We start from the raw sequence: 22,439 nt of genomic DNA on the forward strand, positions 1-22,439 counted from the left end.
TCTGCACTTTACTTTCCTAAAATGTTGAATAGAGATGCCTTCTGATACATCTGGTCATTGCAAAAATACAAAAAAACAACTTTTAAATAGTTTGGTTCTACCCTTAATGGCCAGATTTTGGTGTCTTCTTTTCTTTGGAAAACAATAGATTACAAAGTCACTCATAGCTTCTTTTTTTTTTTTTTTCACTAAACCCATAAAAAAGATTGTCAAAAATCCCAAGTACCCCATTTTGCCATTAGAGTATCAATATTACTGTCTAGTTAAAGCATTGTTTGCAAAAAAGTTTTCCACTATCTTGAAGAATTCATAGCCTTTAAAATGTCCAGTTCAGTTTAGTCACTCAGTCGCTTCCGACGCTGCAACCCCATGAACCGCAGCACACCAGGCCTCCCTGTCCATCACCAACTCCCGGAGTTTACCCAAACTCATGTCCATCTAGTCGGTGATGCCATCCAACCATCTCATCCTCTGTTGTCCCCTTCTCCTCCTGCCCCCAATCCCTCCCAGCATCAGGGATTCTAGTGAGTCAACTCTTCGCATGAGGTGGCCAAAGTATTGGAGTTTCAACTTTAGCATCAGTCCTTCCAATGAACACCCAGGACTGATCTCCTTTAGAATGGACTGGTTGGAACTCCTTGAGTCCAAGGGACTCTTCAAGAGTCTTCTCCAAAACCACAGTTCAAAATTACTCAGCTTTCTTCACAGTCCAGCTCTCACATCCATATGTGACCACTGGAAAAACCATAGCCTTGACTAGATGGACCTTTGTTGACAAAGTAATGTCTCTGCTTTTTAATATGCTGTCTAGGTTTGTCACAACTTTGCTTCCAAGGAGTAAGTGTCTTTTAATTTCATGGCTGCAATCACTATCTTCAGTGATTTTGATCCCTGAGTTGGGAAGATCCCATAGAGGAGAAAATGGCAACCCCTCTAATATTCTTCCCTGGAGAATCCCATGGACAGAGGAGCCTGGTGGGCTATAGTCCATAGGATCGCAAAGAGCTGGACATTACTAAAGTGACTTAGCATGCACACAATCAGATGGTTAATAAAAAGTAAGAAATTACATCCTTCATGTTTCTTACTAGTCTTCTCACAGGAGCAGTAAATATACAAATCTTAATTATGTGAGGCTGATGATTTTAATTGTTTAGCATTAACATCCTTTTGTCAAATGGGGGCATCATTGGTCTTTCTAAAGTAAGCTGTGTGGCAAGAGTGGTTTCCTTATTAAACTCAAATGATATTAAGGTAAATAATTGTTCTCCTTTCACCTTATTTTATGAGGCTTCTATTTACCTCTATAGCCAGCACTCTTGCTAGCAATATTTAAAGTCCAGAAAGTTATAGTAGTTTTCTTTATCAGTTCAGTTCAGTCACCTCAGTTCAGTTCGGTCGCTCAGTCATGTTGGACTCTTTGCGACCCCATGAATCACAGCACGCCAGGCCTCCCTATCCATCACCAACTCGCGGAGTTCACTCAGATTCACGTTCATCGAGTCAGTGATGCCATCCAGCCATCTCATCCTCTGTCGTCCCCTTCTCCTCCTACCTCCAATCCCTCCCAGCATCAAAGTCTTTTCCAATGAGTCAACTCTTCGCATGAGGTGGCCAAAGTATTGGAGTTTCAGCTTTAGCATCATTCCTTCCAAAGAAATCCCAGGGCTGATCTTCAGAATGGACTGGTTGGATCTCCTTGCAGTCCAAGGGACTCTTGAGTCTTCTCCAACACCACAGTTCAAAAGCATCAATTCTTCGGCACTCAGCTTTCTTCATAGTCCAACTCTCACATCCATACATGACCACAGGAAAGACCATAGCCTTGACTAGATGGACCTTAGTTGGCAAAATATTGTCCCTGCTTTTTAATATGCTGTCTAGGTTGATCTTCACTTTTCTTCCAAGGAGTGTCTTTTAATTTCATGGCTGCAGTCACCATCTGCAGTGATTTTGGAGCCCCCCAAAATAAAGTCTGACACTGTTTCCACTGTTTCCCCATCTATTTCCCATGAAGTGATGGGACCAGATGCCATGATCTTCGTTTCCTGAATGTTGAGCTTTAAGCCAACTTTTTCACTCTCCTCTTTCACTTTCATCAAGAGGCTTTTTAGTTCCTCTGCACTTTCTGCCATAAGGGTGGTGTCATCTGCATATCTGAGGTTATTGATATTTCTCCCAGCAATCTTGATTCCAGCTTGTGTTTCTTCCAGTCCAGCGTTTCTCATGATGTACTCTGCATAGAAGTTAAATAAGCAGGGTGACAATATACAGCCTTGTATGTACTCCTTTTCCTATTTGGAACCAGTCTGTTGTTCCATGTCCAGTTCTAACTGCTGTTTCCTGACCTGCCTACAGATTTCTCAAGAGGCAGGTCAGGTGGTCTGGTATTCCCATCTCTTTCAGAATTTTCCACAGTTTTTTGTGATCCACACAGTCAATGGCTTCGGCATATTCAATAAAGCAGAAATAGATGTTTTTCTGGAATTCTCTTGCTTTTTCCGTGATCCAGTGGATATTCAGTCGCTTAGCCGTTTCCAGCTCTTTGCAACCCCATGGACTGCAGCATGCCAAGCTTCCCTGTCCATCAACCAGATCCCAAAGCTTACTCAAACTCATTTCCATCGAGTTAGTGATGCCATCCAACCATCTCATCCTCTGTTGTCCCCTTCTCCTCCTGACTTCAGTCTTTCCCAGCATCAGAGTCTTTTCTAGTGAGTCAGTTCTTCCCGTCAAGTAGCCAAAGTATAGCATCAGCTCTTCTAATGAATATTCAGGACTGATTTCCTTTAGGATTGACTGGTTGGATCTCCTTGCAGTCCAAGGGACTCTCAAGAGTCTTCTCCAGCACCACAGTTCAAAGCATTAATTCTTCAGTTTTCAATTATATTAACCTCCAAAGTTACCATCCGTTCAGTTCAGTTGCTCAGTTCAGTCAGTCAGTTCAGTTGCTCAGCTGTGTCTGACTCTTTGCGACCCCATGGACTGCAGCACGCCAGGCTTCCCTGTCCATCACCAATTCCTGGAGCTTGCTCAAACTCATGTCTATCAAGTCAGTGATGCCATCCAACCATCTCATCCTCTGTCGTCTCCTTCTCCTCCTGCCTTCAATCTTTTCTAGGATCAGAGTCTTTTCCAGTGAGTCAGTTCTTCCCATCAGGTGGCCAAAGTATTGGAGCTTCAGTTTCAGCATCAGCCCTTCCAGTGAATATTCAGGACAGAATTTCCTTCAGGATTCACTGGTTTGATCTTCTTGTGGTCCAAGGGACTTTCAAGAGTCTTCTCCAACAACACAGTTCAAAAGCATCAATCCTTCAGCACTCAGCTTTTTTTATGGTCCAACTCTCACATCCCTATCCCTACATGACTGTTGGAAAAATCATAGCTTTGACTAGATGGACCTTTGTTAGCAAAGTAATATCTCTGCTTTTTAATATGCTGTCTAGGTTTGTCATAGCTTTTCTTCCAAGGAGCAAGCGCCTTTTAATTTCTTGGCTGCAGTCACCATCTGCAGTGATTTGGAGCCCAAGAAAATGAAGTGTGTCACTGTTTCCATTGTTTCCCCATCTATTTGCCATGAAGTGATGGGACTGGATGCCATGATCTTAGTTTTTTGAATGTTGAGTTTTAAGCCAGCTTTTTCACTCTCCTGTTTCATCAAGAGGTTCATTAGTTCCTCTTCGCTTTCTGCCATAAGGGTGGTGTCTTTTGCATATCTGAGGTTATTGATATTTCTCCTGGCAGTCTTGTTTCCAGCTTGTGCTTCATCCAGCCTGCCATTTCACACGATGTATTCAGCATATGAGTTAAATACGCAGGGTGACAATATACGGCCTTGACGTACTCCTTTCCCAATTTGGAACCAGTCTGTTGTTCCATGTCCAGTTCTAACTGTTGCTTCTTGACCTGCATACAGGTTTGTCAGGAGGCAAGTAAGGTGGTCTAGCATTCCCATCTCTTCGAGAATTTTCCACAGTTTGTTGTGATCCACACAGTGAAAGGCTTTGGCATAGTCAACAAAGCAGATGTTTTTCTGGAACGCTCTTGCCTTTTCTGTGATCCAGCGGATGTTGGCAACTTGATCTCTGGTTCCTTTGCCTTTTTAAAATCCAGCTTGAACATCTTTAAGTTCATGGTTCACATACTGTTGAAGCCTTGCTTGGAGAAATTTGAGCATTCCTTTGTTAGCATGTGAGATGAGTGCAAAAGTTACCATCAGAAAATGTGATTGTTACCAATAAAAGAAAATTACATGATTTTAAGAATAATAAAAGCTTAGAATAAAAATCTTATTTTGAGTCTCTGTTTTGCTGTCATCATTGTTGTTTTAAGTATCTGAACAAGAGGGGAAGACCAAATAAATGGTTTAAGATTTAAAACGCACTGCTCCATACTCCCATGCATCTAACTGACCTGATAATATTCAAAAGTAGTCATCACTAATTAGAAGATATTTTGAGCAAATCCAAATCACATACTAATGTGTGCTATTGCTATCAACCCCTGATATCTGTAATAACTCTAAATCTGTTTTGCCATCATTAAATCTAGGTAAAAGGAGGTTTGAATATGGTTATCACTCCACTAAAATGGATATGATTCAGTTCAGTTCAGTCGCTCAGTTGTGTCCGACTCTTTGTGACCCCATGAACCGCAGCACACCTGGCCTCCCTGTCCATCACCAACTCCTGGAGTTTACCCAAACTCATGGCCATTGAGTCAGCAACGCCATCTAACCATCTCATCCTCTGTCGTCCTCTTTTCCTTCTGCCTTCAATCTTTCCCAATATCAGGGTCTTTTCAGATGAGTCAGCTCTTCGCATCAGATGGCCGAAGTATTGGAGTTTCAGCTTCAACATCAGTCCTTCCAGTGAACACCCAGGACTGATCTCCTTTAGGATGGACTGGTTGGATCTTCCTGCAGTCCAAGGGACTCTCAGGAGTTCAAAAGCATCAATTCTTCAGCACTCAGCTTTCTTTATAGTCCAGCTCTCACATCCATACATGACCACTGGAGAAACCATAGCCTTGACTAGACGGACCTTTGTTGACAAAGTAATGTCTCTGCTTTTTAATATGATGAATGTATTTATTCATTTATTTTTTGCCTCTCCTTGTGGCTTGTGGATCTTAGTTCCCTGACCAGGGAACGAACCGGGTGCCTGAAATGAAAGCTCGAAGTCCTAACCAGGGAATTCCTGACTACAGTATTTTAAAAAACTATTATTTTGATCTCTCCATTACTAACAATTTATGCTACAGTTACACTTCAAAATACATTATTTTTGATCTACTCAGAAAAGAACTACATTTGTAGATGATTGCACTGGGGGAAAATTTTTTTTTTAGGATTTGAGAGTTATATAGATATTTAGCCTTAAGTATTTAAATACATTAATATTTCCATCAGTGTAGCTCTTGGCCTGTTCTTATGTATAGGGTTAAAATCTTGCCTATCTACCTCTCTGTCAGGCAGACACCATATGCTACAGCTGAAGATAATAGCTTAAGATTCATGTCTCCTTTCTTAGAGGTTACAGTTGTCTTGAAGTGACAATTTTGAAGGACCTAAACTGACATCAAAGTGTTCAAACGATCTGGTTAGGTCAATTAATGTTAATTTTCATTTTCCAGTAAATTATTTCAATGTTTTCCTCTTTTCTTTTTTTCTAGCCAAGTCCTATACCAAGTCCTGTTTTAGGACGAAAGCCGAATGCTAGTCAGTCGTTACTTGTTTGGTGCAAAGAAGTTACAAAAAACTATCGGGGAGTGAAAATCACCAATTTTACTACATCGTGGAGGAATGGTTTATCTTTTTGTGCAATATTACACCACTTTAGACCAGATTTAATGTAAGTAGAAAAACGTTCCATTCCTATAACTATTATGCTAATAACAGTTCTTTTTAAATAATAGCATAAAATAATTTCTTATCATTTGTCCTGAAATACTTGATTTTTTTTTATTACCCATATCTCAGAACAGTTTTTCTTTCTTGATGCTGAAAAGCATTTTTTTCTGTTTCCAAAGAGCTTATTTCTTTCTTTAATCTCATATAAAAAATAGACTTCAAGTTACTATGAAAACTGTGTGTGTATTAAAATGAGACAAATAAGCTTGTAGCTGTTTATATACTGACAACAAAGAATTACCTCATGATGAATTTGGTTGTCAAGACTAGTTGCTGGTCACCTGCCTTAACTTCTCTTTTAAATGGAAAGCTTCAGGCATTGGAACTTGTAATCACTGTTTTTATTTATTTATTTCCTTAATTTTCCACTCTATTAGTTTTGTTGATTGAATTGCTGTGAAATTGCTAGTTACTCTTTGATGTTACTGAATGTCAGATTTTAAGATTCAGTTTGTTGTAAAAACAGCTGTTTTTATCAATTACTGTATGTACCTACTGTGCCATTTTCTCCCTCAGTGACTACAAGTCTCTGAATCCTCAAGACATTAAAGAGAACAACAAAAAGGTAAGAATTGCCAAAGGGAAAAAAATGCATAGTTTCAATTTTGCCTCCTCTGCAGGCTTTTATTAATTTGGGGAAAGTGAGGTTGTTTTGTGAGGTCCTAACTATAGCTCACAGAAGGTAGTCTGTTTCCTGCAGTTCAAGTAGGATGCATGGTTTACTCTAGTTTGTCATGGCCTTTAAAAATCACAAATGTCAGCCTGGCATCAGATGATAATAGTGCGTAAGAGCTTCATTAACTGTTAAATATTTGTTAAGGCATGTTGCTTTTATTTAGCTTTTTAGCAAGATTTAGCTTTTAAAAAGTGCACCTTGAACTGTTGTGCTGCAAGTTCAGAAAAAGCTGTTGGGAGGGGATGAAAGCAGGAGCCTGATGAGTGTGCAAAAAAGAATGCATGTGTTCCCAGAGGCAACAAGATATAACACTGGTTCTTTTCTCTTTTTTTTCCCACTTTCCCCCCCCTTTTCTGGTAAACTGTACAGTTTTTTCCACATAACTAATGTACTGAGGTCAGAGCTTCCCAGTTGGTTTGGGGAAAATGTTGATCCCTTCATTCTTGAGAGTAGCTGTATAGGGCTGAGTGGCTAGAGCCCTTTGGGCCAGCCGACTGTGGCTGCAGGCTGACTTAACTATGTATCCCCAAAATACAGCACAATATTACAGTTTTCTGTGTGTGCCACATGTAAGAAAGGAGGACGCACCTAACTCAACATATGGCAGGTACTCACTTAATGTTTTTTTTTCTGCTGAATTGAATTCTTCAACTGAAAAGTATTGTCTTAGAGCAAGAGCTGTGGATAGACTTGAGGGGATCCTCAGCCATGGCTTGGGGGAAAAATTTATTTTCTCAATTCTTTAACTGAAATTTAGCATTTTCTTCAGTTATAAATTTAGACATACCACTGTGAATTTAGACATAACAAATCACTGTAGTATTAGCTATGCCTGAGACCCCACTCCAGTACTCTTGCCTGGAAAATCCCATGGATGGAGGAGCCTGGTAGGCCGCAGTCCATGGGGTCACTAACCGTTGGACACGACTGAGCGACTTCACTTTCACTTTTCACTTTCATGCACTGGGGTAGGAAATGGCAACCCACTCCAGTTTCTTGCCTGGAGAATCCCAGGGACAAGGGAGCTTGGTGGGCTGCTGTCTATGGGGTCTCGTAGATTTGGACACGACTGAAGCGACTTAGCCGCAGCAGCAGACTCTTTCACCTTTAGAATCTCAGATGTTTTCATATCACTTTACAGTTGCAAACATCTACAACTACCTTTTAAGCTCATCACTTCTTCATAATTGTAGTAGTTGGTACCTCCATAAAAAGTACATTTATTGTTTCTCAAATTCCATTTCCTATAATATTTTCAAATATTTATTTTTCAATAATTGGTTTATTTTGTAATCATATGTATTTTATGCACATTAAAGCATTATTCTGAGAAGGGGTTCATTGCCCCCAAAATTAATGGAACAAAGTGATTAATAACCTCTAGGTTAAACGTTTTAATTTACTTTAAATAATTAAAACCACCAGTGATAAAAAGACTATAAAGGGAAACTTGATAGAAGTTCAATCAACAGATGATAATTTAAATCAATTTTTTCTTACTTGTGTTGCTCTCTAAAGCCAAAAATTTATATTTCCATTAAAAAAATTCTGGTTTATTTGCAAATGCATGATGCTGGCCTTAGAGAAATACATTTAAAATCAGTATTTTAAATTGAAATATGCTACCAGAAAAGGTAATCTTTAAAAGTCAGTATAATTTTCTTTATAGGAACCATGCATCAAAATAAGTCATTGTCATGAATTATTTCTTATATGATTTTGAGGAACTTGTGTCTATTAAAGCCAAATGCCTTGTTTTTCATCAGTTAACTTATATGGTTAGCCCACTGGATCTGTGAATGTGGAATCCTCAGATACAGAAGGCTAACTGTACTCCACCATTTTACATCAGGGACTTGAGCATCCCTAGATTGTGTTATCTGCAGGGGGTGTTGGAATCAATCCCCGTGGATACAGTAGACAACTGTTTCCTAAAATAAGACAGTTCTTTACCTGCATTTTGTTGCATTTGAATAAACTCATTTAAATGCAGATAAGACCATTATAAAAGAAACCATTATTATTTTTTATAAAATGAAGCTTTCAAGTTACTGCTTAAAATTTTGAAAAACAGTTTTTATTTTACCTAGTTATATATTTTTAAAGAGTATGAGGAATTTCATTAGGGCATAAGTTATACTTCTTTATGTTATTTTTTTCAGAAACTTAATAATGATGACCATACTTTGGATTTACATACTACTACAAAGAGAAGTATATCCCATAAAATTTTATTCTCAGATCTTAAAGGGCAGATAATTATAGCTTTTTGAAAGAATTTTAATTTAGTTGATCCTATTCACTGCACAATTCAATACATAATTGTTGTTATACTTTCCTTTTCATCACTTTGCAACTTCTTACCTGATATCTACATTGAGTATCAGTTGCTACCTGCAGATTTATTTCCACCTTCACACGGTACTTCCCGATAACCCCATCTGCCCTTAATTGGACTTAAAACAGGACAGGAAACAATGCTTGTGTCTTAAGTTCCATGCAGGCAGATGCATAACATAACTGGCAGTGACTCCTTACCAATTAAATAACATTTAACAATGAATAAGACAATTTTCTGTGAAAGACCTTTTTTCCTCTACACACTAACAGCTAAGACAGTAGATGGTTGACCATTGCAGAAGAGGTTAAAATTCCTTTATAAAGTCCTGACCTCACTTACAAGAAACCTGGTTTGTTTTTAAATGTTTTTTAACTGCAATTAGTGTGCATAAAATGAATTGCCACATGAAGCAAAACACCAGCAGGAGATTCCTCACAAGGAAGCAAATCATTTTCCCAGGTCTGTAAAAAGTGCTGAATAAACAAGGTATTTACCTGTGACATCTGATCTTAACCAGTATGTGAGTGTTTTAGATAATTGGAGAATGTTTAGAATACTGCCTGTGGTGCTTTTCCTGATGGTCTGCAATTGATGTCTGTCAATCAAGTTGTCAGGATGCGTGAAGAAGAAAATGACTTTAATTTTCCTAAAACATGTAAAATAACGAACAGGCCCAAACATGCATACCAACTGAGCCATTCTCTCGAGTCAATATTTTGAGGTATCTATATTATAAAACATAGTGCTGTGAAAATTGAAGAGGTTTTAATATAACAATTTATTTTTCGTTTTCTTTCTTACTTATTCCATAATATTTATTAAACTATAGGAAGAATATAATACAAGGATTAAATTCAGAGGTAGAAATGCACTTTAACATGTATGTTCAAAAGACTAATGCCTTCTGAGCTGTTACATAATTTCCTAAACTTTCTTTTTAGAAAAACTTTGAATTACTATCCTATATCTAGGTTGTTACAAAGACTAGACATTTTACATCCCAAAGCAAGAATATAGCTAGAAGGTCCTTACTTTTTCCAACAGTATATCTCAGTGTTTAGCCGTATTTTTAGTGCTTCCTAGCAACACAATGTTGTTTTCAAGAGTTAGTTCAGCATAGTAATAATTAATTGTAAATTGAGAAACAGCTTTGATTGTTCAAAACTAGAAAAACCTGATGTGCCACAGTCATTTAAAGGCTAACAAAAGTAATACAATGCAGCCTCACATTCTAAACTAGGTTGTCCTACTCAAAACATTTCATTCTTTCCAAAATGGATAGAGTGAAAATGCAGTCACCCTTCTCATCATGAAAATAAATCTTAATTGGGCATTTTAAAAATGTTTCTCTGTTTCTAGACTTAAATAGCAGTTATTTGTATTTTATACCAGGCAATCTAAAGAGTTAGTTCTTTTGGAATATCAACCTGTACTTTATCGTCACAAATCACTGCAATTACATGATCACTGAAAAGAGGTTGATAGGAATAATAAAGCTCCAGATGATTTATTATTTCCTTATACTTTAGTTTTTTATCACAAAAATCAATTCTAAGGTTTTATTTTTAATTTTTAACTCTCATTTTTGCTTGTTCCCTTTAGACTTTTTTTGAGGTATCATCACCATATAATATTGCATCAATTTCAAGTGTACCACTTAATAATTTGATATTTATATACACTGTGAAATGCTCACCACAATAAGTCTAGTTAACATCTATTATTTTGATGTTTCTGCTGTTTTTAAAATGTGTAGAATAGTGGTGATGTTTTAAGTTTCTTCTAAAAAATTAAAATGTATGGATTGTCTTAACTCTTCAATATATCTTCTGTTTTTCTTTCCTCTGAAGGCATATGATGGGTTTGCCAGCATTGGAATTTCACGACTACTGGAACCTTCTGATATGGTTTTATTAGCAATTCCTGACAAACTGACTGTTATGACCTATCTCTATCAAATAAGGGCACATTTCAGTGGCCAAGAACTGAATGTTGTTCAAATAGAAGAAAACAGTAGTAAAAGCACGTATAAAGTTGGAAACTATGAAACAGACACAAATAGTTCTGTTGACCAGGAAAAATTTTATGCAGAGCTTAGTGACCTGAAACGGGGCCCTCCACTGCAGCAGCCTCCCAGTGGAGCGGTCGACTTCGCATCCCAGGACGACTCTGTATTTGTGAATGATAGTGGGGTTGGAGAGTCAGAAAGTGAACATCAGACTCCTGATGATCACCTCAGTCCAAACACAGTTCCTCCGCACTGTCGCAGGACTAAAAGTGACACAGAGCCCCAGAAGTCCCAGCAGAGCTCGGGAAGGACTTCAGGATCCGATGACCCTGGAATATGTTACAGTACAGATTCAAACCATGCACAAGTTTCGTTAGGCAAGAAGAGACTATTGAAAACAGAGACTTTAGAATTAAGTGACTTATACGTCAGTGATAAGAAGAAAGATGTGTCTCCACCCTTTATTTGTGAGGAGACAGATGAGCAAAAGCTTCAGAATCTAGACATCAGTGGTACTTTGGAGCAAGAAAAATTAGATAATTCCAGACCCGTAGAATGCAGACCAGATCCTGAATCACCTGTCAAAAAACCAAGTTTATCTCCCACTCCTAAACTTGGATACCTGTACAGTAGAGATGCAGACCTTGCAACGAAAAAGCGAACTTCCCTGAGGCAGACAGAGTCTGATTCAGATGCTGATAGACCCACCTTAAATCATGCAGATCATTCTGCAAAAACAGTCCAGGTAAGTGAGAATGATGAATACATAAATGTAGTAAATAGTTATTTTTTTTTCCTCTTTGTGTTCATGTGATAGTTTGGTCACTAAGTCTTGTCCAACTCTTAGGACCCCATGGATTATAGCTTACCAGGCTCCTTTATCCATGGAATGTTTTGTACTCATAGAACACTTTACAGATGACTAAACATGAAGTATAATTTCCCATTGTAGAAAAAACTGAAATACACCTGCTTTTCACTTTATATTTTAAACCTATAAATAAATCCCAATTTCAAGATTTAAGAATACAGAATGTCAGCTTTTCAAATCAAAATGTTATTAACCTGTAAAAACAATATGTTACAGAATAAGTCATATTTCAGTATTGCATTTAGTAAGAATGTCATTCTTGAGATGTATAATGCCAAATTAAAATATTTCCCATCTATAGCATTTTCTTCAAATATTGGCATTTTCAGTCCCATCATTACTTCCAGTTAAAAACCCCAGTACATACAAGTTTCTCCCCATGAGGGGAATATGGCACAGATTGAAACTTACAGTATTTACTGTAAGGACTCTACTGCTAGGACTTCCAGAACTCTGTTGAATAATAGTGGTGAAAGTGGACACCCTTGTCTTGTTCCTGATCTTAGGGGGAATGCTTTCAGTTTCTCACCATTGAAAATAATATTTGCTGTAGGCTTATCATATATGGCTTTACTATGTTCAGGTAGGTTTCTTCTATGCCTATTTTTTGAAGAGTTTTAATCGTAAATGGGTGCTGAATTTTGTCAAAGGCTTTTTCTGCATTGATTGAGATGATTATATGGTTTTTATCTTTCAATTTGTTAATGTGATGTATCACATTGATTGATTTGCATATATTGAAGAATCCTTGCATTCCTGGAATGAACCCAACTTGATCATGGTATATGAGCTTTTTGATGTGTTGCTGAATTATGTATGCTAAAATTTTGTTGAGGATTTTTGCATCGATGTTCATCAGTGATATTGGCCTGTAGTTTTCTTTTTTGTGTGTTGTCTTTTTCTGGCTTTGGTATCAGGATGATGTTGGCCTTGTAGAATGAATTTGGAAGTGTTCCTTCTTCTGCAATGTTTTGAAAGCGTTTTAGAAGGATAGGCATTAGCTCTTCTCTAAATGTTTGATAGGATTCTCCTGTGAAGCCATCTGGTCCTGTTTTTTGGGAGATTTTTGATCACAGCTTCAATTTCAGTGACCAATGGAACAAGATAGAAAGCCCAGAAATAAACCCATGCACCTACGGGTACCTTATTTTTGACAAAGGAGGCAAGAATATACAATGGAGAAAAGAGAGCCTCTTGAATAAATGGTGCTGGGAAAACTGGACAGCTACATGTAAAAGAATGAAATTAAAACACTTCCTAACACCATACTCAAAGATAAAATGGATTAAAGACCTAAATGTAAGACCAGAAACTATAAAACTCTTAGAGGAAAACATAGGCAGAACACTCAGTGACATAAATCAAAGCGACATCCTCTGTGACCCACCTCCTAGAGTAATGGAAATAAAAACAAAAGTAAACAAATGGGACCTGACTAAACTTCAAAGCTTTTCACAGCAATGGAAACTATAAGCAAGGTGAAAAGACAGTCCTTGGAATGGGAGGAAATAATAGCAAATGAAACAACTGACAAAGGATTAATTTCCAAAATATACAAGCAGGTCACACAACTCAATACCAGGAAAACAAACAACCCAATCAAAAAGGGAGAAAAAGACCTAAACAGATATTTTTCCAAAGAAGACATACAGATGGCTAACAAACATGAAAAGATGCTCAACATCGTTCATTATTAGAGAAATGCAAATCAAAACCACAATGAGATATCATCTCACACCGGTCAGAATGGCCATCATCAAAAAGTCTACAAACAATAAATGCTGAAGAGGGTGTGGAGAAAAGGGAACACTCTTGCACTACTGGTGGGAATGTAAATTGATGCAGCCACTATGGAAGATGGTATGGAGATTCCTTAAAACCTAGGAATAAAACCTCCATATGATCCAGCAATCCCACTCCTAGGCATATACCCTGAGGAAACCAGGGTTGAAAAAGACACATATCCCAGTGTTCATTGCAGCACTATTTACAATAGCTAGAACGTGGAAGCAACCTAGATGCCCATCAACAGATGAATGGATAAAGAAGTTGTGGTACATATACACAATGAAATATTGCTCACCCATAAAAAGGAACACATTTGAGTCAGTTCTGATGAGGTGGATGAACCTAGAAATTCTTAGAGTGAAGTGAGTCAGAAAGAAAGATAAATATCATATTCTAATGCACACAGGGCAGCAATGGAGAAACAGACATAGAGAATAAACTTAATGGACATGGGGAGAGGGGAGGAGAGGGTGAGATGTATGGAAAGAGTAACATGGAAACATATTACCGTATGTAAAATAGATAGCCAACATGAATTTGCTATATAGCTCAGGAAACTCAAACGGGCTCTGTAGCAACCTAGAAGGGTGGGATGGGGAGGGAGATGGGAGGGAGTTTCAAAAGGGAGGGGATATATGTATACCTATAGCTGATTCATGTTGAGGTTTGACCAAAACCAAAAAAAAAAAATCTGTAAATCAATTATCTCTCAATAAAAAAATAAGTTTAAAAAATGTGATAGCTTTGCATTTTCTATAAACATTTCATTGTCAAGAATTTAAAGAACTGCATAACATTGTAAAGCAAGTATGCTTCAGTTAAAAAATAAATAGAAAAAGAAAACAAAACTGCTGCCATAGATATTTAAAATTTATCAGTATCCTAATTTGGAAGACATCTTGTTATCAATTATATACAAGTATAAAAATAAAACTGGGAACTTTAAAAACTATCTTTTCCAGATTATACTGTGATTTGTTGTTCATGTCATGTCCTACTCTTTGTGACCCCATGGATTGCAGCATACCAGGCTCCACTGTCCTCCACAGTCTCCCGGAATTTGCTCAAATCTGTGTCCATTGAATCAATGATGCTATCTAACCATCTCACCCTCTGCGGGAGAAAGCAATGGCAACCCACTCCAGTACTCTTGCCTGGAAAATCCAATGGACAGAGGAGCCTGGTAGGCTACAGTCCATGGGATCACAAAGAGTGACATGACTGAGTGACTTCACTTTCACTTTTCACTTTCATGCATTGGAGAAGGCAATGGCAACCCACTCCAGTGTTCTTGCCTGGAGAATCCCAGGGATGGGGGAGCCTGGTGGGCTGCCGTCTATGGGGTTGCACAGAGTCGGACACGACTGAAGCGACTTAGCAGCAGCAGCAGCATCCTCTGCCACGCCCTTCACCTTTTGCTTTCTGTCTTTCCCAGCATCAGGGTCTTCTCCAGTGAGTCAGCTTTTCACATCAGGTGGCCAAAGTTTTGGAGCTTCAGCTTTAGCAACAGTTCTTCCAAAGAATATTTAGGGTTGATTTCCTTTAGGATTGACTGATTTGATCTTCTTGCAGTCCACAGGACTCTCAAAGAGTCTTTTCCAGCACCAGAATTGAAAAGCATCAGTTCTTCAACACTCAGCCTTCTTTATGGTCCAACTCTCATTTCCATACATGGCTACTAGAAAAACCATAGCTTTGACTATATGGACTTTTGTCAGCAAAGTGATGTCTCTGGTTTTTAATATGCTGTCTAGGTTGGTCATAGCATTCCTTTCAAGGAGCAAGTGTCTTTTAATTTCATGGCTGCAGTCACCATCTGCAGTGATTTTGGAGCCCAAGAAAATAAAATCTGTCACTGCTTCCACTTTTTCCCCTTCTATTTGCCATGAAGTGATGGGACCGGATGTCATGATCTTAGATTTTTGAATGTTGAGTTTTAAGCCAGCTATTTCACTCTCCTCTTTCACTCCCATCAAGAGACTCTTTAGTTCCTCTTCACTTTCTACAGTTAGAGTCATATCATCTGCATATCTACACTTTGCTGTTTCTCCCAGCAACCTTGATTCTAGCTTGTGATTAATCCAGCTCAGCATTTCACATGATGTACTCTGCATAGAAGTTAAATAAGTAGGGTGGCAATATACAGACTTGTCATACTCCTTTCCCAACTTGAAACCATTTTTCCATATCCAGTTCTAACTGTTACTTCTTGACCCGCATACAGATTTCTCAGGAAGGTGGTCTGGTACTCCTACCTCTTAGGAATTTTCCAGTTTGTTGTGATCCACACAGTCAAAGGCTTTAACATAGTCAGTGAAGCAGAATTAGATGTTTTTTTGTAACTCCCTTGCTTTCTCCATGATCCAACGTAGAAGGCAATGGCACCCCACTCCAGTACTCTTGCCTGGAAAATCCCACGGACGGAGGAGCCTGGTGGGCTGCAGTCCATGGGGTCACATAGAGTCGGACACAACTGAGCGACTTAACTTTCATGCATTGGAGAAGGAAATGGCAACCCACTCCAGTGTTCTTGCCTGGAGAATCCCAGGGACGGGGGAGCCTGGTGGGCTGCCGTCTATGGGGTCACATAGAGTTGGACACGACTGAAGCGACTTAGCAGCAGCAGCAACAGTTGTTAGCAGTTCGATCTCTGGTTCATCTGCCTCTCTGAAAACCAGTACCTCTGGAAGTTTTACTTTCACGTACTGCTGAAGCTTGTCTTACGGATTTTGACTATAACCTTTCTGGCATGTGAAATGAGTGCTATTGTAGAGTAATTTGAATGTTCTTTGGCATTGCCTTTCCTTGGGATTAGAATGAAAACTGACCTTTTCTAGTTCTATGGCCATTGCTGAGTTTTCCAAATTTGCTGGCTTATTGACTGCAGCACTTCAACAACATCATCTTTTAGGATTTAATATTACTCAGTTAGAATTCTGTCACCTCTACTAGCTTTGTTCATAGGAATGCTTCCTAAGGCCTACTTGACTTCACACTCCAGGATGTTCGGCTCTAGGAGAGTGACCACACCATTGTGGTTATCCAGGTCTCTAAGACCTTTTTTGTATTGTTCTTATGTGTATTCCTGCCACTTCTTAATCTCTTCTGTTTCTGTTAGATCTTTACCATTTCTGTCTTTTACCATGCCCATCCTTGCATGAAATGTTCCCTTGGTATCTCTGGTTTTCTTAAGGAGATCGCTAGTCTTTCACATTCTGTTGTTTTCCTCTATTTCTTTGCATTGTTCATTGAAGAACACCTTCTTATCTCTCCTTACTGTTCTCTGGAACACTGCCTTTAGATGGGTATATCTTTCCCTTTCTCCCTTGCCTTTCACTTCACTTATTTCCTAGCTGTTTTTAAAGCCTCCCCAGACAACCACTTTGCCTTCATGCATTTCTTTTTTTTGGAATGGTTGTGGTCACTGCCTCCTGTGCAATGTTACGAACCTCCATCCATAGTTCTTTAGGCACCTTGTCTACCAAATCCCTTGAATCTATTCGTCACCTCTACTGGATAATCATAAGAGATTTGATTTAGGTCATACCTGAATGGCCTAGTTAGTTTACCTACTTTCTTCCATTTAAGCCTGAATTTTGCAATAAAGAGCTCACAATCTGGGCCACAGTCATCTCCAGGTCTTGTTTTTACTGACTATGTAGAGCTTCTCCATCTTCAGCTGCAAAGAACATGATCAGTCTGATTTCATTGTTGACCCTCTGGTGATGTCCATGTATGGAGTCGTCTCTTGGGTTGTTGGAAAATGATGTTTGCTACGACCACCGTGTTCTCTTGACAAAATTCTGTTAGCCTTTGCCCTGCTTCATTTTCTACTGCAAGGCCAAACTCTCCTGTTATTCCAGATGTTTCCTGATTTCCTACTTTTGCATTCCAGTCCTTTATGATGAAAAGGACCTCTTTTTTCTGTGTGTTAGTTCTAGAAGGTCTTATAGGTCTACATAGAACTATTCAACTTCAGTTTCTTCAGCATCAGTGGATTGGGTATAGACTTGGATTAGTATGATGTTGAATGATGTGCCTTGGAAATGAACCAAGATCATTCTCTCATTCTGAGGTTGCAACCAAGTCCTTCATTTCAGACTCTTTTGTTGACTGTGAGGCCTATCCCACTTTTTCTAAAGTGTTCTTGCCCACAGTAGTAAATATAATGGTCATCTGAATTTAATTTTTCCATTTCCATCCATTTTTTTCACTGATTCTTAAGATGTCCATGTTTACTCTTGCCATTTCTTGTTTGACCATCTCCTGTTTATGGACCTGCCATTCCAGATTCTTATGCAGTAATTGTGCTTTACAGCATCAGACTTTACTTTTACCACACATCCACAGCTGAGTTTTTTTCCCTCTTTGGCCCAGCTGCTTCATTCTTCCTGGAGCTATTAGTAATTTCCTTCTGCTTTTATTATATTGGACACCTTCCCACCTGGGGGCTCATCTTCCAGCATCATATCTTTTTGCCTTTTCATAGTATCCATAGGGTTCTTCAGGCAAGAATATTGGAATGAGTTGCAATTTCCTTCTCCATTGGATCTTGTTTTGTCAGAACTCTTCACTATGACCCATTCATCTTGGGTGGCCCTGCATGGCATGGCTCATAGCCTCACTGAGTTAGGCAAGACCCTTCGCCACAACCAGGCTGTGATCCATGAAAGGCATACTGTGATTAACAGTGCATATAATATGTGTATGGACTTTATACCTTGTGAGACTATGTTCTAATAAAAATGTAATTTTAATTAACCCAGTTTTAGCCAGCAAAGATACAGTTTCTAATCAGCATTAGTATTTTCTATAGGTAATCTCACAAAGCTATTGATATAGTCTTATTCCTGACCTGTATTATTTTGATGGATTGTATAATTATTGATTAGTTTACAAAAATGGATTACATGGGTTTGAGGGGTTTTATTTATTTTGGCTTCTAATTCTGTATCTTTGTTTTTAAGCATCGAATGTTATCCAGGCAAGAAGAACTCAAAGAAAGAGCAAGAGTTCTGCTTGAGCAAGCAAGAAGAGATGCAGCTTTAAAGGCAGGGAATAAGCAGCATACCAGCGCAGCCACACCACTCTGCAACAGGCAGCTAAGTGATGTGAGAAACATTGGTTAAAAATGATACATTGTTCATTGTAATCATGGGGGTGTAAATAAGAGTAACTTATTTATATTCCTAATAAATTATTTTTCAACAGACTATGTATATTATGGTACTTGTTACTTTTATTGAACTGATAAATTCATACTTACAGGAGCAGTTTGTAATTATTCCTTCACAGCAGTATTAGCTATGAGAAAAAGTAAGATCCTGGATTATAATTTCCACATATATGTGAATAATCTGTATTATATCAACTTAATTTTATAGTTTAGGTGTACTTTGTTTAAGATGGTGTTTTGTCCATGGAGGTTAATTTTTTTGAAAATATTAGAGTACAATAATGATGCTTGTTGCTGCTGCTGCTGCTAAGTCGCTTCTGTGCGACTCTGTGCGACCCCATAGACGGCAGCCCACCAGGCTCCCCTGTCCCTGGGATTCTCCAGGCGAGAACACTGGAGTGGGTTGCCATTTCCTTCTCCAATGCAGGAAAGTGAAAAGTGAAAGTGAAGTCGCTCAGTCATGTCTGACTCTTTGTGACTCCATGGACTGTAGCCTACCAGGCTCCTCCACCCATGGGATTTTCCAGGCAAGAGTACTGGAGTGGGTTGCCATTGCCTTCTTCAAATAATGATGCTTACCATTTATTAAAATACTTAGTATATAGGCTAAGTGGATGTTTTAGGCACTATCGTGGATGTTTTACATAATTTCTATTTTACTTAACCTCTTAAGTAGATATTCAAACTCCTTTTAGGTAAGAAAACTGAGGCTGATTGGTAAGATAATTTGTGTAAGGTTGTAGTCAGTGTATGATGAATTCATGATTTGATCCTGAGACTTAATCAAACTCTCGAGTCAATCCTCTTTCCTATCATAGACTACCATCCCTGTGTTAAGCCATATTTTTGTACATATTTTTCTCTAGTGCCTCACAGATAATAATGAATATATAGTAAAAAAAAAAAAAGCCTTAGATTTAGGGAGACATGAACCTCTTCATGAATCTGAAAATTATGATAACCCTTCCCTACCCCCAATTTTACATATACATAAAACTGCATTTTCCTCTTTTTTTTAAAATTAAGATTTATTTTAGAGCAGTTTTAAGGTGACAGCAGAATTGAGAGGAAGTATAGAGTTTTCCCCTATACCCTCTGTACCCATTGAGTAACCGTCCTTCTTAATAACACTCCCTGCCAGGGTGGTACATTTGTTAAAACTGATAAATCTACATTGACATATCATTATTACCCAAAGTCTATAGCTTACATTCGGTTCACTCTTATTGTTATACAGTCTATGAGTTTAGACAAATGCATAATAATCTTTATAATATCATATAGAGAATTTTCACTGCCCTAGGAATCCTTTGCATTTCACCTATTCATCTCTCTCCCCATCCTCAACCTCTGGTAACCTGATAATTTCTTTGTCTTCATAATTTTGTGTTTTACAGAATGTTGGTAGTTGGAACCATAGTATATTACCTTTTCTGATATGGCTTCTTTTCACTTAGTAATATGCATTTAAGGTTCCTCCATGTGTTTTCATGGTTTGATAGCTCATTTCTTTTTAATGCTGAATAATATTCCACTGTCTGGATGTACCACAGTTTATTTTTCCATTCACTTACTTGCTAGGCATCTTGGTTGTAATCAGGAATAAAGCTCCTTTAATCATCTACAATGCCTTTTAAACTCAGGTGATTTTCTTTCTCCTCTTTCTATCTCCAACCACTTAGCAACTGCCTCCCCCTTCCTGTTAAACATTTTTTAAGCCCTGTCCCGGACATTGGAAATACACCTAAGCAGGACAAAACAGTGTGATGGTTCGTAACTTGGTGTTAAGGGGTCATTATCAGAAGTTGAAATTATTCTCGGAACACTAGACGTCACAAACACTATCTTGCACCATCAAAATTCCTTACTTCTTGAGCTTTAGTACAATCATGGATAACATTCTGGTGATTATTTAGGGACTTTTATACACCACATAATAGCTTCTTTTTTCTATAAAAAGAGTGCCTCTTTCACAAAACCAAATGCTTGTCGGCCAGTATACTTTTCAAAGGGAATCACTGTTTTTGCAATTTTTTATACTGTCTTTCTCTCTTCCTTTCACCCAAAGCCTTCCCAAAATTCATCAGCAAGCATTTGAGGCCTGTGGTGTACTAGACACAATTAAAAAAAAACCACTTCGATTGCATTTTAATTATACCATCTCTGTCTATATACCCAGTGTCTTGGTTTTGAGTGTTTTATTTGATGCTTGAGTTTGAAATCTCTCCCAAAAAACAAAACTGCTCCAGTGGGTAAAAGCTTTGTATTTTGTTTTATTCATAAAGGGGGTTATTTGATATTAAAAATAAAAAAGTACTGTCTTTAAATATTCCATCTTTGGCCTGAAAATATCCCTCACTTTTATAGACCCCAGGAGAAGGAAATGGCAACCCACTCCAGTGTTCTTGCCTGGAGAATCCCAGGGATGGGGGAGCCTGGTGGGCTGCCATCTATGGGGTCGCACAGAGTCGGATACGACTGAAGCGACTTAGCAGTAGCAGCAATCATCTACAAAGCATCTTTTTATATGACCTCAAGTTCTCAGCTCCTTTGGGTACATTTCAAGGAGCACATTTGCTGGATCTTATGGCAAGAGTGTGTTTACTTTTATAAGTAACAAAAAAGAGACTCCAAATTGTCTTCTAAAGTAGCTATACCATTTTTCTTTCCCATGAGCAATAAATGAGAATCCTTGTGTTTTACTTTGGGAACTGTCAGTGTTCCAGATTTTGGCCATTCTAATAGGTGTGTAGTGGTACCTCATTGCTTTGATTTGCATTTTGCTGAGAATATATAATATGGAGCACCTTTTCATATGCTTATTATGCCATCTGGAAATCTTTGGAGAGACGTCTGTTAAGGTCATTGATTCATTTTTTAGTCAAGTTATTTGTTTTCTTACTGTTGAGTTTTAAGAGTTCTTTGTTTCTTTTGGATAACAGTCTTTTATCAGATATATCTTTGCAAATATTTTATCCATGCCTGTGGCTTGTCTTCTCTTTCTTTCTACATTGTCTTTCACAGAGTAGAAATTATAAATTTTAATGAAATCCAGTTTATGCATTATCTGTATCATGAATCATACCTTTGGTGTTATATCTAAAAAGGCATCAGCATACTCAAGGTCATTTAGGTTTTATGTTATCTTCTAGGAGTTTTATGGAATTATGTTTTACATTCAGGTCTGTGATCCATTTTGAGTTAATTCTTGTGAAAGGTGTAAGGTCTGTGTCTAGGTTTATTTTTTGCATGTGCATATCCAGTTCATCTAGCACCATTTGTTGAAAAGACAATCTTTGCTTGATTGTGTTGCCTTTGTTAACTCCTTTGAGATACTAGCTTAACCTCTGAGCTTGACCACCGTTTTTCATATTTTTCTTCTCTTTTACTTTCTTTATTGTTACTTTTTTTCTTTAAGTGAAGTATAGTTATTTACAATATTAGCTTCAGATGTACAACATAGTAATTCAATATTTTATAGATTATGCTGCATTTAAAGTTATTGTGAAATACTGGCTATATTTCTATGCTGTACAATATATAGACTTTGAGTCTTTACACAGTAATGTGATATAAAATCAGTGTAGTGGGCCACAGTTTTATTTTCAATGAAAAAGAATAGAATATTTAAATAAAATGGGAAAATACCAGAATCTATCACACATCAT

At 37.9% G+C, this 22,439-nt stretch overlaps 1 protein-coding gene across 9 annotated transcripts in view; it reads left to right on the plus strand.

The window, feature by feature from the left end:
• The window catches only part of EHBP1 (EH domain binding protein 1), a 344,879-nt gene that overhangs the window by 235,973 nt on the left and 86,467 nt on the right, over nt 1-22,439 (plus strand). For all 9 annotated transcript variants that reach the window (XM_040224015.1, XM_040224017.1, XM_040224019.1 and 6 more), the window contains 4 exons: nt 5,674-5,852; nt 6,428-6,476; nt 10,779-11,681; nt 18,563-18,706. In XM_040224015.1, coding sequence (XP_040079949.1) covers nt 5,674-5,852; nt 6,428-6,476; nt 10,779-11,681; nt 18,563-18,706 — 1,275 coding nt within the window. The remainder of the gene's footprint in view (nt 1-5,673; nt 5,853-6,427; nt 6,477-10,778; nt 11,682-18,562; nt 18,707-22,439) is intronic.

The sequence above is a fragment of the Oryx dammah genome, unplaced genomic scaffold (genome assembly GCF_014754425.2).
Source record: "Oryx dammah isolate SB20612 unplaced genomic scaffold, SCBI_Odam_1.1 HiC_scaffold_25, whole genome shotgun sequence".
Taxonomy (NCBI): domain Eukaryota; kingdom Metazoa; phylum Chordata; class Mammalia; order Artiodactyla; family Bovidae; genus Oryx; species Oryx dammah.